Source organism: Saccostrea echinata, unplaced genomic scaffold, assembly GCF_033153115.1.
Source record: "Saccostrea echinata isolate AGI-Se365-2 ecotype Australia unplaced genomic scaffold, CSIRO_AGI_Sech_v1 ptg000030l, whole genome shotgun sequence".
In the NCBI taxonomy this organism is placed as follows: Eukaryota; Metazoa; Mollusca; class Bivalvia; order Ostreida; family Ostreidae; genus Saccostrea; species Saccostrea echinata.
Window position 1 is genome coordinate 34,444,429 of NW_026889779.1, and position 13,704 is coordinate 34,458,132.

Genomic DNA, 13,704 nt, shown 5'->3' on the forward strand with positions numbered 1-13,704 from the left:
ATACCAACAATCTAATTCTTAATACATCGTGACTCAGAGGAACTATGTGGCTTGCAGCAGAACAGAAATATTGTAATTCGCCGGATATTGAGAAGGCTCGTGCGCGGATCCAACGAAGTTCAAATTGCCCATTGACAAAGTTTTAGAGTAAACGTGGTCAATGGACAATTTGAACTGCTTAATTTTCATTTTGAAATTTTAATTGTCATTTGATAAATATCAAGTTAATAGTAATTTAAAAATCAAAAAGGTTTTAAAATACCAACTCTGAAAGAAATATATTGGGGGGGGGGGGGTCGAGCGCATTTCGAAAAATCTGAGTGAACAAAAAAAAAAAGATCAAAAAGAAGAATTTCAGCATATAGAACTACTTGTATTCCTAGTGTATTAAAATACACCTTGAAAAAAAAAAAAAAAAAAAAAAAAAAAAACTTGGTTTACAGACGACAATGCACAAGGGGAGACAAGCTCAACAACCTACAATATTAAACAAGACTGAAGTGATAAAAGATTGATTAACCTTGTTGATTTAGATCGCCTCACCTAACAAATTATAAACCCACGCTCGATGTTACCAATTTAGGTCAAATATGCGCAGGAACTTTTTTTTAAATACTTTGTCTTACTCTACAGATTCAGGGGTGGGGGGTTCTTGCACAAAAAGAATAGTTTTTAAAAGTGTCAAAGACAACGTAGATCACTCAGATAATCAGTTTTGATGTTTATATAACATATTACCCCCCATTCCCCCTGAAAAAAGCACATACATGTTATGTAGAAACAATACTGAAGAAGTCTCATGCATCTCTCTCTCTCTCTCAGCGGAATAGCTACCATGTATGCATGCTTGCATATGCAAAAGCATCCAACATTTTTTTCAAATTAATTATTTAATTCATTTTAAAAAACAAAACTTTTTGATGAAAGAATATATTTCAATAAATTGTTTCAGTACTCAAAGGTAATTTGTTCTGTATCATTCTAACATTCCTAAATATTGTCTATTTTTGTGGAGTTTCCGGGGGGGGGGGGTTGTCCCCCCTGGACCTGCTGTTGAAGGGGGGCTAATGTGGTCCCAGACCCGCTGCAGTCAGAAAAACATCACCATTCTTTTTGCCTTTATAGCTAAACTCTCTCTCTCTCTCTCTCTCTCTCTCTCTCTCTCTCTCTCTCTGATTACCCTTTGAAATCAACTCACCAGACACAAAAAAGCAAACTTAATTTTGGTGAACGTGGGTTAAATTAACCGCATCTTCAACGTGTTACAGAGTAGCTATCGAGGTTTACATATTCCACTTACAACTGGATTTTCTCGATTTCAGGAAGCAGGATTCACTATGGTAAGATCTTCCTAAATCTTTTTAATTATTAAAAATAAAGTTTACTCATGCGTAATTAATAAAAGTGTAATTAGTTAGATAAAAAAGGCTGTATTCAAGCGTACATGTATAATATGGTTACAACCAAATTAAAAAGACAGATAATAATCTTTCAGTGGCAATTTTAGGGAGACCAGGGTTGGCCGCCTCTCAATGAAAACATAATTATATCTTTTATAAAGAATGGCATAAATATCCCCCATATAGCTTAATCCGGTTGATTTCCGAGTATCCCCCTATAGTTCTTAATCACCATGCAATCACTTTCCAAAATTAATTCGGGATCTGACATTTTCTAACATATTTTGGTGGTTTTTCTTTTAGTGTTGTTTTTGCACCCATGGTTCTGTAATGTAATACATGTAGTTAACACACATCTTTAATCGAGTCCTCAAAAGCCCGCTGAAAGAACAAGGTATGGTAACGACCGAATTTGATTTCTTGTTTGATGTGAGAATCAAAATGCAGTTAAAATTTTGATAATTTACAATATATATTGAAAACATTTATTTTCATTCGAATTGTACATGGAGGCGACAAGAGGGTAACAAATTAGACCATTTACCAGATTTCCTCAATTCTGGTGGAATTTAATTTATAGCACATTTGAGATACATTTCACTTTCATGCTGGAGGCACAGAGCACAAGCTTGCCTATATCCGTGATTTTTCATTTATAAATATATTAGATACTAGTTCATGAAATATGAAAATTTGGTAGATTGACTAGCTTGCGTCCCAAATTATGGGCCAAAAGGAGTTTTAGCCTTTGTCATGGATGCTTTAAACATATATCAAAACCACCAAATATCGTATGGTGCATTTGAAAAGTCTGTATTGCACTTACATTTCAAACACTCCTGGTGCAAAAATGCTTGCAATTTTGACCTCAGCAGTAGTTTATTCAATAACCTGAACAATTCGTCATTTTCAGAAACTTATTACCTTCGTCATTGTGCTGTTGTTGGCAACAGTGATTGAAAACGAGGCTAGATTCAAGGGCATGGCATGCCATTCTTGTGACTTTATTATGCGTTTCTGCCGTTTCCGGTGTCGTCATCAGCCGAGTTCGGCCCAGAATTTCATCTGCAATGACTTATGTAGGTGGAGGAACGAGCGGTGTTACCTAGAGTGTGTGGAAGATCGCGAGGGTTACGACTGATATACTACCGACAGAAATCAGGCACCCAGAAAGTGAACACCTCGACTTTTATGTCTGTTCTATAGGATCAATAAATATTTCACAGCTTTTTCCTTAGTTTTTGTATTTATGGCACGTGTAACATGATGTATAGTTGTATACAATATAGGACCTCAGGAATAGAATGCAAAGGTCCAGTAAGAAGAACATTATCTAGAGAAATCTCTTTGTTTTTCAACGGTATCATTAACTTATTTTATTCGGAACAAAGGTGTCCATGATAGCGAGGCACCACCATATTTGACAGTCATCAATATACGAGAAGCTACATGAGTTTCCATTTCATGCTTTTGTGATCAAAGCTTGTGTATTCCCCTGTCTGCTTTCATATCTACGTTACTTCTTGATATGCCATCTCAGCCAGCAAGATAGATCAAAAAAGAGGCCAATGGCCACAACGCTCACTTGAGTCACTATGTCCCTGCTGTTCTTCATAAACTGATTAATCTTCCTTATTTATTTTATTCCCATGTAAAACTTGATAGTTCATTGAATCATTGTAGCCCCTTCCTACCTCAAGGGGGTCGATCATGATTTGAACAAACTTGAATCTACACTACCCGAGGATCCTTCCATATCAATATGACTAAACATGGCATTGCAGTGCTTAAGAAAAAGAATCTGAGAGATTTTGTTACTATGTATTCCTATGTAAGACTTTGATCTGTGGTCCCACCTTAGCGGGGGTAAGTGTAGTGTATGCATGTGTGTGTGTGTGGGGGGGGGGGGGGGAGTTCATGATTTGAACAAACTTGAATCTACACAACCCGAGGATGCTCCCATATTAATATATGACTAATCGTGCCCTTTCTTCAGAAGAGATTTTCTAAGATTTTATTTTCTATTTATGCTTATGTAAAACTTTTATTGCCCATTGTGGCCCCACTTGCATTGTGTCTTAATCTGGGGAGTCATGATTTCAAAAAAATGAATCTACACTACCTGAGGATGCTTCCATATCAATATGACTAATCATGCCTTTACGGTTCTTGAAAAAGAGAATTTGAAAGATTTTTTTCCTAAAATATTCCTTTATAAAACTTTGATCACCCATTGTGACCCCACCCTATCCCGGGGTAATGATTTGAACAAACTTGGATGTAAACTATGTAATGTGGTTATTCATCAGAAGATTTCTGTAGAGATGTTACAAAATTTTCATTAATTTCTAATTATCGCCCCTTGAACGAGGCGCAGCCCTTCATTTGAACAAACTTGAATCTCCTTTACCTTTGCTGTGTGGCAAATTTGGTTAAAATCGACCCAGTGGGTCTTGAGAAGAAGTCGAAAATGTGAAAAGTTTACAGAAGGACGACGGACAAAACGTGAACAGAAAAACTTACGTGAGCTTCCAGCTCAAGTGAGCTGAAAAATTTCAACAGACTTCATTATCCATAAATAGCTTTGATTTCTTTAGTATACTATATATCGGCAAAATAATTGGAGGGGATGGGGGTCACCCTACGGGTCTGTTATTATTAAGAAGGCATTGACCTACCATAACAAAGTTTAATTATAAGGCACAATATTGAATTAATGTAACAAATATGAAAATAACAATCGCAATAATTTACCTACAGTAAACGTTTTAGCAAATTACACTTTGAAAAAAAATGGGTAAAGTGAATAATTCAACTAAATTGACTGCAAAAGTACATTAAATTCAAGTACAACAAGCAAATGCAAAGAATTGTGGTCCCCCGCTTTCGGTAACTTAGTGGATGGGATGCCATTATTTATGACATATTGTAACTGTCTTGCTTGTGTTTCCTGTCTTGTCTGTGCATTATACAAAAGAGACATAAATTATTGAATTAATAACAGTTATGGCAAAGGATATAACTACATCAAACTTCAAGATCAAGGTCATGAGGTCAAACATCATAATAAAATCCCAAAAGGTATTTTTCACAAGTTATGCACATGTGAAAACAAATATCAAAAACCAGAGTATACAATCGGAAAGATCTTGAAACAGATAATGCACATGTCAAATGTAAATACCATATTTTCTCTCAATCAAAAGTTATTAGCAATATTATTTTTTTTTTTAAATAAGGTCAAACTTCAAGTTCAAGGTCATGGAATTAAAAATCATAGTACATTTGGAAATGTTTGTCACAGGTAATGCTCTTGTCGAATAAGAATGCCCTATCTTCGCTCCTTCAAAAGTTACCAACACTGATGAAATGTTTGAAAATTAGGTCAAACTTGAAGGTCAAGGTCATGGGGTCAAATATCACGGCATATTCGGAAAAAATTGACACAGGTAATACACTTGTCAAATTTGTACGCCCTATCATATGTCATTGAAAAGTAATCACCAAAGTTAAAATTTTTAAAAATTAGGTCAAACATGAAGGTAAAGATCAAGGGGTAAATATCATAGCACGCTCGGAAACACCTTCTCACTGGTAATGCACATGTCAAATATGCCCTATCTGTTCCCAATCAAAAGTTATAAACAATGATAAAAATTTGAAAAGTAGGTCAAACGTGAAGGTCACGGGGTTAAAAACATATAGTATATCTGGCAAGGTCTTGTCACAGGTAATGCCCATGTCAAATATGAAAGCCCTACCTCTTCTCAATCAAAAGTTATAAGCAAAAATAACATTTTTTAAAAAGTATGACAAATTTCAAGGTCAAGGTAGATCATGGGGTCAAAAATCATAGTATATTTGGAAAAGTCTTGTCACGGGTATGTACATGTGAAATATGAAAGCCCTATCTCTTCTCATGCAAAAGTTATGACCAAGGTTAAAGTTTTTGTGACAGACAGACGAATGAGATTTAATGTCCCCTCGCTTTCGCGAAAGCGGGAGACAAAAAATACATGTATTGCAATCAATATAATAACAGAGATCTTAAAGGGCAATTAATTATAAACACATAATCCTACTAATAGACAATTCAAGATATAATTTATGTTTTTGCAATCTTCGTTGTCATTCTATTGATAAAATGTTAGAGACAGGTGGTATATGTTCTTTTTTAGGAGATTATGACGATGATGATGATGATGGATTACGTTTTTACACTGTATACATGTATCACTGTCTACTGTTTCTGATTGTACTTCGATGGGATTTCAATGTCAAAAAAACAACAACAACAACAACAACAACAACAAACAATAAAATATATAGCCCAATCAATTGCAAAATTTGAAGAAAAGAAATTATGTTTTTAAATATTTTTTTTATTAAATTGTTCTATATTATATATTAGATAAGTTCACCCTTCATAAATTGTAATCATTTAAATTTGACACCACGAACAATACATATATATGTAGTCACACATTCATTATACTGTAAGCTACGTTCTTAGCAGCTGGTCTAGCTATTACTTATCAGTTAATGATTTATATATACAAAAATCTATATCTTCGAAGCAAATCAATCATTTTATCCTGAATTTTTTATGACTGAAGATTATAATACGATTACTTAAAGCAAAAGTAACATACGGCGTCGATAAGGTAGCTTACGTTATGTAATCGAAACGTAAGAGAAAACGGTGAACATTATCTAGAACATTACAGAAGTTATCACTACAAAACAAGGATGAAAAATAAAATTAAAACTCATATGCTGTGTTTGTGTTTGCAAAATATTTTCGTATAGTACGTTTCATTATAATACACACTGTGACAGCACTTGTGATAACGTTACCATCTGTGAATTAATTTCAAAATAAAGTTATTTTTTCTTACCTTCTCCAAAAGTATGAAGAGAACGATTCCATAATTTGCTTTAAAAAAAAGATACAAACAAGATGTGTTTGTGAAAAACTGATGCCCCCGTATGGCAACTTATAGCAAAGGTTAAACTTTCTCAAATGCAAATCAAATATGTTGATACCCAAAGTAAGGTCTTGTCTCGAGGAATATATCTGTGAAATATAAAAGCCCTAGCAGCAACCATTGAATAGATATGGAAAAGGTTAACGTTTTTTCAAAAGTATGTCAAACACAAGGTCAAGGTCAAATGGTCTAAATTAATGGTGCTCAAGGAAAGGCATTCTCCCAAGAAATACACAGGTGAAATATGAAAGAAACAGCACCAGTCGTTCAAAAATTATGGCCAAGGTTAAAGTTTTCCAAAAGTAGGTCAAACTCCAAGGTCAAAGGGTTGTTGGTATCCAAAGAAAGGTCTTGTCACAAGGATTACATATTTGAAGTATGAAAGCCCTAGCACAAACCGTTCAAAAGTTATGGCCAAGGTTAAAGTTTTTCAAATGTAGGTCAAACTCCTAGGTCAAGGTCAAATGGTCAAAGTTGTTGGTATCCAAAGGAAGGTCTTGTCACAAGGATTGCACATGTGAAGTATGAAAGCCCTAGCACCAACTGTTCAAAAGTTATGGCCAAGGTTAAAGTTGGGTAAAATTTTGTAAAACTGGGTCAAACTCCAAGGTCAAGGTCAAAGGGTCAAATATGATAGCACCCAAAGAAAAGTCTTGGCACAAGGAATACATATGTGACAGGGCAAAAACTATATACCCTCGAATCTTCGATAAGGGGGTTTTATTTCTAAATGATGTTAGCTAGTGTCTTTTGTCTATCAAAGTTTATTCATATATCCAAAAGTTTTTTTGTATTTTATGGTTAACTTGTGTAGTGAGTGATGTTTTTGTAATCCACGTTCCCTGTAATCTACGTCCCCTGTAATGTACGTCCCTTGTAATCTACGTCCAGTCCCCTGTAATCTACGTTACAGTTATGATGTTGCGTGTTTCTATTTTGACATTTCCTTTAATAAATCTGTGTTTTTGGTATTACTTCTAGCTTTTAAATTAATTTATTTGATTTAGTTTCTTATACTGATAAAATTTGAAGAAAACGAAAAAAGAATTTTTGTAATGAACAATTGGTAATATATGTTGATAAGTTTGTGTTATCGTAAATGCTCTAAATTGATCAAGTCTTAGATATTTTTCGAAAGAAAGTAGATCTAGTACAATGTATAACAGTTTGAAGTTTGGTGAGGTTGATCAAAGCACAGGAGTCGCGAAGCTCACTGGTAGGATTTATGCCTGTTTATCATTTATTTTCAATTTATTGATAAAATTGCCGACTCCTGTGATCAAAGTTACAAGCGTTACAAAATGAACTGCACTCGCCCCAACGGTCACGCCGTAAAACATAATATACATAATGTACATGGAAAAAATGCCTGGTTATTCATAGGCCCACCCTTTACACGTAATCCTTTTCGTCCATATGTAATCCAAGTCGAGGATGTATTTGAATTCTTTACCTATGATGAGGACTGACTTGGTACGAAATCTTTCTGGAAATACGTATTCTGTACTTAAAGTTTTGTGATTTAGTGATAGCAATTTGTTTCCTGCATGAACATTTTTAAAGCGGTTTTAGCGGCAAGTGGACTAATGTGATAATATTTACTACAGTACAGCGTATGCAACAAAGCCATATCCATATAAAGTAGAAGAATACGTGTTTTTTACAGTAAGCACAACAATTTCTGGAACGACTTTACTTTACCGGTCCCCAGAAATAGTATCGCCGTAGTGCGCTTCATGAAAAATATGCCTACGTGCAAGTCTATGTGATTTACACACCAATAATTCACACTGAACTTAAAAACATTCCTTATATTTACATTTTACAAGTTTAAAAGCACCAATATGAATAATATACTCAGTGTTTGAATTTCTTGCTGCCCTATATGAGTATATCGTTACATTTTTATTTACGTCTCTAGCTTCATTGTGACGTCACTTTAGTGCGAGTTTCACAGTGTATATTTCTGCGTGTGAGTATACACAAAAAGACTTTCAAATCAATTTCACAGTTGGCTTATTAGAAAAACACAGCAAATGTAAATATTTATGGAATGTTTTTAAGTTTTGTGCGAGTTATTGGTGTGTAAATCACACAGATTTGTCATGTAGGCATATTTCATGATGCATCATGCTAGCGCTATTTTCATGAAAAATATGTCTACATGCAAGTCTGTGTGATTTACACACCAATAATTCACACTAAACTTTAAAACATTCCTTATATTTAATACATTTTACATGTTCAAAAGCATCAAAAATATACTCAATGTTTGAATTATTCGCTGCCCTATATCGTTAAAATTTTATTAACGTCTCTGTAGCTCATTGTGATGTCACTTTAGCGCGAGTTTCTCCGTGCATATTTATACACGAAAATGGCATTCAAATCAATTTCACAGTTGGCTTAGTAGAAAAACATAGCAAATGTAAATATTAGGATTTGATCCAAGTAACCAACTTCATGCCATATCCCAATGAAACTCTTAAAAATGATATCTTATTTCTTGAAATGTTTGAATTTGTGTAGTATCTAAAAGAAAATAGAAAGGTAAAAAGTAATGTCATATAGGATTTGGAGAATCATAGTAATGTTATATTTATCAGGATATGGAGAATTGTTTTGAGTAGTAATGTTATCAGTCTGGTCGAACCCCCAAACAGGGGTAAACGGAAATAGGAAAACCATACCCCCAAACAGGGGTATGAGCATGCGCAGATGCTTAAATATGTGCATATTTCATGCAAAAAGTAGGGGTTTACAAAAAACGCCAGTGCAAAGTAACGGATCATTTCGCAGGTGTAGAACCACTCGGAAATGATAGATTAAAGGTGTTTTAAAAGTTGTATTTTACAAAAATACAACTTTATTGTACAAATCGGGATTTATTCACTGGCAAAGTTGGCGATCTTTGGCTCCATGACATCCAGATAATTAAGATAAAATATTTGATAAACAGATATAAGCCACTAATATTAAATTGAAATTATAAAAGAAATATATTATTTTTCCTTATGTCTTTTATTTTTGTAATAAAATGCAAGAAAATGTGGTGTAAATATTGATTTATTTATGATCATGCGTTTCAGTCCGCGTTTCCTCTGACTAGCAATCGATGGTCTTTACTATCGATAATCATGCCCAGGAAGTGTAACAAAAATACAGTTTAAAATAAAATTCAAGTGCAATTTATCGTTTTATTGTCTTTTATATCTTATAAGAATTTAATAAAATGTTTGGCAATTTGTTTTTTTAAATAGCTACGATTGTTTGGGGGAAAACACAATTATATTTTATTTTTTTTAAATCTAGATTCTAAATTCATATTTTTCTCATTCTTTGAATATTTTTCCTTGTGTTTTAAGTTCCATAATTTAAAAAAAATTGTAATGACAATATTATCGATCTTTTTTCATAAGAAGATGATGTAGGCAAATTTGTTTATATTGGATACTGCAAGAGTTCCCGTTCTCATGGTTCTTGTGCATTGCATGACGGGACTGAAAACCCTCATTTGAGGGTATACTCCCGTTTGAGGGTTCGACTAGACTGATTATATTTTGCAGAGTTTGGAGAATGGTTTTGATTGTAATGTTATATTTTACAGGATATGGAGAATCGATTTGATTGTAATGTTAAATTTTACAGGATATGGAGAATGGTTTTGATTGTAATGTTATATTTTACAGGATTTGGAGAATCGTTTTGATTGTAATTTTATATTTTACAGGATATGGAGAATGGTTTTGATTGTAATCATGTTATATTTACAGGATTTGGAGAATGGTTTTGATTGTAATCATGTTATATTTACAGGATTTGGAGAATGGTTTTGATTGTAATGTTATATTTCACAGGATATGGAGAATCGTTTTGATTGTAATGTTATATTCTTCAGGATATGGAGAATCATTTTTGATTGTAATGTTATATTTTACAGGATATGGAGAATTGTTTTGATTGTAATGTTATATTTTACAGGATATGGAGAATCGTTTTGATTGTAATGTTATATTTTACAGGATTTGGAGAATCGTCTTGATTGCAGTGTTATATTTTACAGGATTATGGGAGAAATTACCTTAACAGTCTCCAATCTGTCAACCAAACTGACCGATGTCCTTTATCTGTATCAACAAAACAGAATCCTCTGTGACTGCTGTATACAGTGTAGTGACGGAGAAGTTTATGCCCATAAAATCATCCTGGCAATGTGGGGAATGTTTGGCTTCTACATTGATACTATTGACACAATTCAGGCTTCAAAATTCACAACTGCAGATGTTAATAACTTTATGAAGTTAATTTATTCAGGGAAGAGTTCATTAAATTTAAATGCAGCATTTAGAGTTGCTCAATTTGGAAAACAAATCGGTATTAAGTTACGTTGTATCGCAAATTCTCTTGCACATGATTCTTTAGAATCAGCTTTGTCAACCCTAAGATCATCTTCTTGTGTTGAATTTCAATTTAATAACAGTGAGAAAAACATCCTTTACATTAAATCCTTGCCTGATTATCAAAGCAGTTTTGCTGCCACAACAAATGTTAGATGTAGGGAGCCGATCAAGAAGACAAAGTCAATGTCTGGTAACAGTAGGGAACCCACCAAGAGGGCAAAGTCAGTGTCTGGTAACATTAAGGAGCCAGTCAAAAAGAGGAATTCAGTGTCTGGTAAAAGTAGGAAACAGATCAAGAGAGCAAAGTCAGTGTCTGATAACAGTAAGGAGCAGACCAAAAGAGCAAAGTCAATATCTGATAACAGTAAGGAACCTATCAAGAGGGCAAAGTCAATATCTGGTGTCAGTAGGGAACCAACTAAGAGAGCAAAAACAATAACTGGTAACAGTAGAAAGCCTACCAAGAGGGCAAAATCAATGTCTGGTAACAGTAAAGAGTCAACTGAGAGGGCAAAGTCAATATATGGTAACAGCAAGAAGCCTATCAAGAGATCAAAGTCAATGTATGGTAACAGTCGAGAACCTACCAAGAGGGCAAAGTCATTGTCTGGTAACAGTAAAGAGTCAACTAAGAGGGCAAAGTCAATGTCTGGTAACAGTAAAGAGTCAATTAAGAGGGCAAATTCAATGTCTTGTGATAGAAGGGAACCAGTCAAGAGGAGGAGGTCAATTATTACAGACAAAGGGAGTAAAAACTTAGACGAGTGTTCACTTTGTCAGTCATCAGATGTCAGTTCTACAGTACTCTTTGATGAAAATAAATCAGCTATATTTCCAACTAATATCACAGACCATAATGCTGAACTTGAAAAGAAAAATACCTGTATGTCTTATAATGAAGCACAACCAGAGATTGTGATAGAAGTAAAAACTGAAAACTGCAAGAACTTAATCCTAAAGACAGAGAAACAGGAAAATGAGGACTAGGACTTTGACGTGGAATCATTGTGTAGGAGTGTAGGGGCATTGGAGCTGCCAGAAATAATTCAGTCAGAGGGCAGTATTTAGAATGTTAATGTCACATGGAGAGTTTGTAGCCAATAATGCAGAATTGTACCAGACCATGTGGTTAATTTCAATATAAACAGGAACTAAGTTTTAAATGATTTTGTTACTTTAATATTTTGCTACAATTCAATAAAGGATAATGCACTTAACGCTGGGGTTTGGGTCTTCTTCCGGAGCCTCTGCTGCTTTTATATCTTAACCTTATATTACTTTTGTATATTTACTAAAGAATTCTGTCAATTTTGCACCAAATTTAAATGTTAAAATGATTTTAGACTTTGATACAATTAAATATAATTCTCTTTTTTGTCCTTACTGTTTTACAAATATAGAGAATTTACACTTACCTGCCCTTGATTAAACATTAGGTATGCATGAGAGGTGGAGCTAACATTGCAAGATTGGCTCTAAAATTAGACTAGAAAAATAACAATGACACATCGTTCACCTGAGCACATGAAAAGAGGCTATGAAAAGACAGAAATCAGTTCAGTATTGAAAAGTTTACAAAGGGGGGGGGGGGGGGGCTTAAATTTACACTACCTCAGGATGCTTCCATATCAATATTACTAATTGTGGCTTTGCTGTTCTTGACCTTTGAAAATCTTCTTCTCTGCTCCTGGGTAATAAACAGACTAATGTTATGAGCAAGGATGGCACCTGATCCCACCTCTGGAATGTCCAGGGGTTCCTATTTTATGCACTCGTCAGAAATTTGTATTGTTTAAAGATTTTTTTGAGATCGATCACTGTTCCTTATATCTTCGCCTTTTTCATTGTAAAATGTTATTTTTCTTTTAGATCCACCTCTCAGAGCTCCTGTCATCAATTGTCTCGAATCACTCTTAGGGGGAAATATCGGTGATAAGCGTTAATCCTGTTAATAGCACGTACGTTTATTGAGTTCACGCCAGAGCCAAAGCGGAATAAAAATCTTTGGATGAACAAACATTTATTTTTATTATTTATTGAGAAAAACTACATGTGGTGCAAGTCATACCTGCAGTATATAAATAAATCACATATATTTTCTTTTCTTTTTTAAAAAATGCATCACGTATAAAGTTACAAATATTTCTTTCAAAAACTCCAAAATTTCGTTCAAAACTAATACTCGTATGTTCTTCAAACATTTAAGAATTTTATAGTTATATACATTCATGTATTGTTATAAAGTTTACAATATTCACTTTGCAGTTGGTTATAAAGGACATACGAATAAAAAATATTAATCTTCAACAGCATTTTGACAGTTATTACAATATCTTTCATCCCTTGGAGTATACAACTGGATTACAGTAACTGCCAACCTCTATCTGTAATTTGTGGGCACTTATATTATTCAGTCTTAATTGAGTAAAAAAAAAAGAACGAAGCTTTTTTGAGATGGAAAAATTTCCAGTTTCTTTAAATTTTGTTAACTTGTTAATTGACTGTACATAGAATGACAATTTTCCATTACCTTTTTTTTTCATCTAGGCCCTACATTTACATGTGAGGATTTGACTAGGCCTATACTACAAAAAAGTAGGGGCTCAACTTGCCTTCGATGCACATTTACATTAGATTAACAATTAAACATAAGCATTTAGATATTAAGTTTATGAATCCACCCTGTAATTACTATAGACGCTTTGTTTCAGGATGGTGTATTTTGTGTATAAAGTGTTTTGCCAGGTGTGTCTGAATACACGCATTAAAATAAAAATCACTAAAATTATCACGTTTTAAAAACATCATATTACTGTATACACTCTTTTTTATATACAGTAATATGATATTTTTAAAACGTACTAATTTCAGCAATTTTTTATTTGCAATACGACCCACCCCTTCCCAATAATTTTG

At 33.8% G+C, this 13,704-nt stretch overlaps 2 protein-coding genes and 1 long non-coding RNA gene across 3 annotated transcripts in view; all 3 read left to right on the forward strand.

Annotated features, from left to right (window-relative positions):
• The window catches only part of LOC133197760 (N-terminal EF-hand calcium-binding protein 1-like), a 252,915-nt gene that overhangs the window by 152,542 nt on the left and 86,669 nt on the right, over nucleotides 1-13,704 (forward strand). The window lies entirely within an intron of this gene.
• Nucleotides 1,300-2,631, forward strand: LOC133196760 (uncharacterized). The gene is made up of 2 exons (XR_009722407.1): nucleotides 1,300-1,340; nucleotides 2,314-2,631. It is a non-coding gene; the product is annotated as an uncharacterized LOC133196760 (long non-coding RNA).
• LOC133197757 (protein SON-like) lies at nucleotides 7,980-12,005 on the forward strand. Its single transcript, XM_061333955.1, has 2 exons — nucleotides 7,980-8,053; nucleotides 10,452-12,005. The coding sequence occupies exon 2, from the start codon at nucleotides 10,456-10,458 to the stop codon at nucleotides 11,773-11,775; it is 1,320 nt and encodes a 439-aa protein (XP_061189939.1). The 5' UTR covers nucleotides 7,980-8,053; nucleotides 10,452-10,455; the 3' UTR covers nucleotides 11,776-12,005.

Excerpts from the sequence above, each read along its gene's own strand:
- LOC133197757 (XM_061333955.1), top strand. The coding sequence starts at position 10,456 with ATGGGAGAAATTACCTTAACAGTCTCCAATCTGTCAACCAAACTGACC.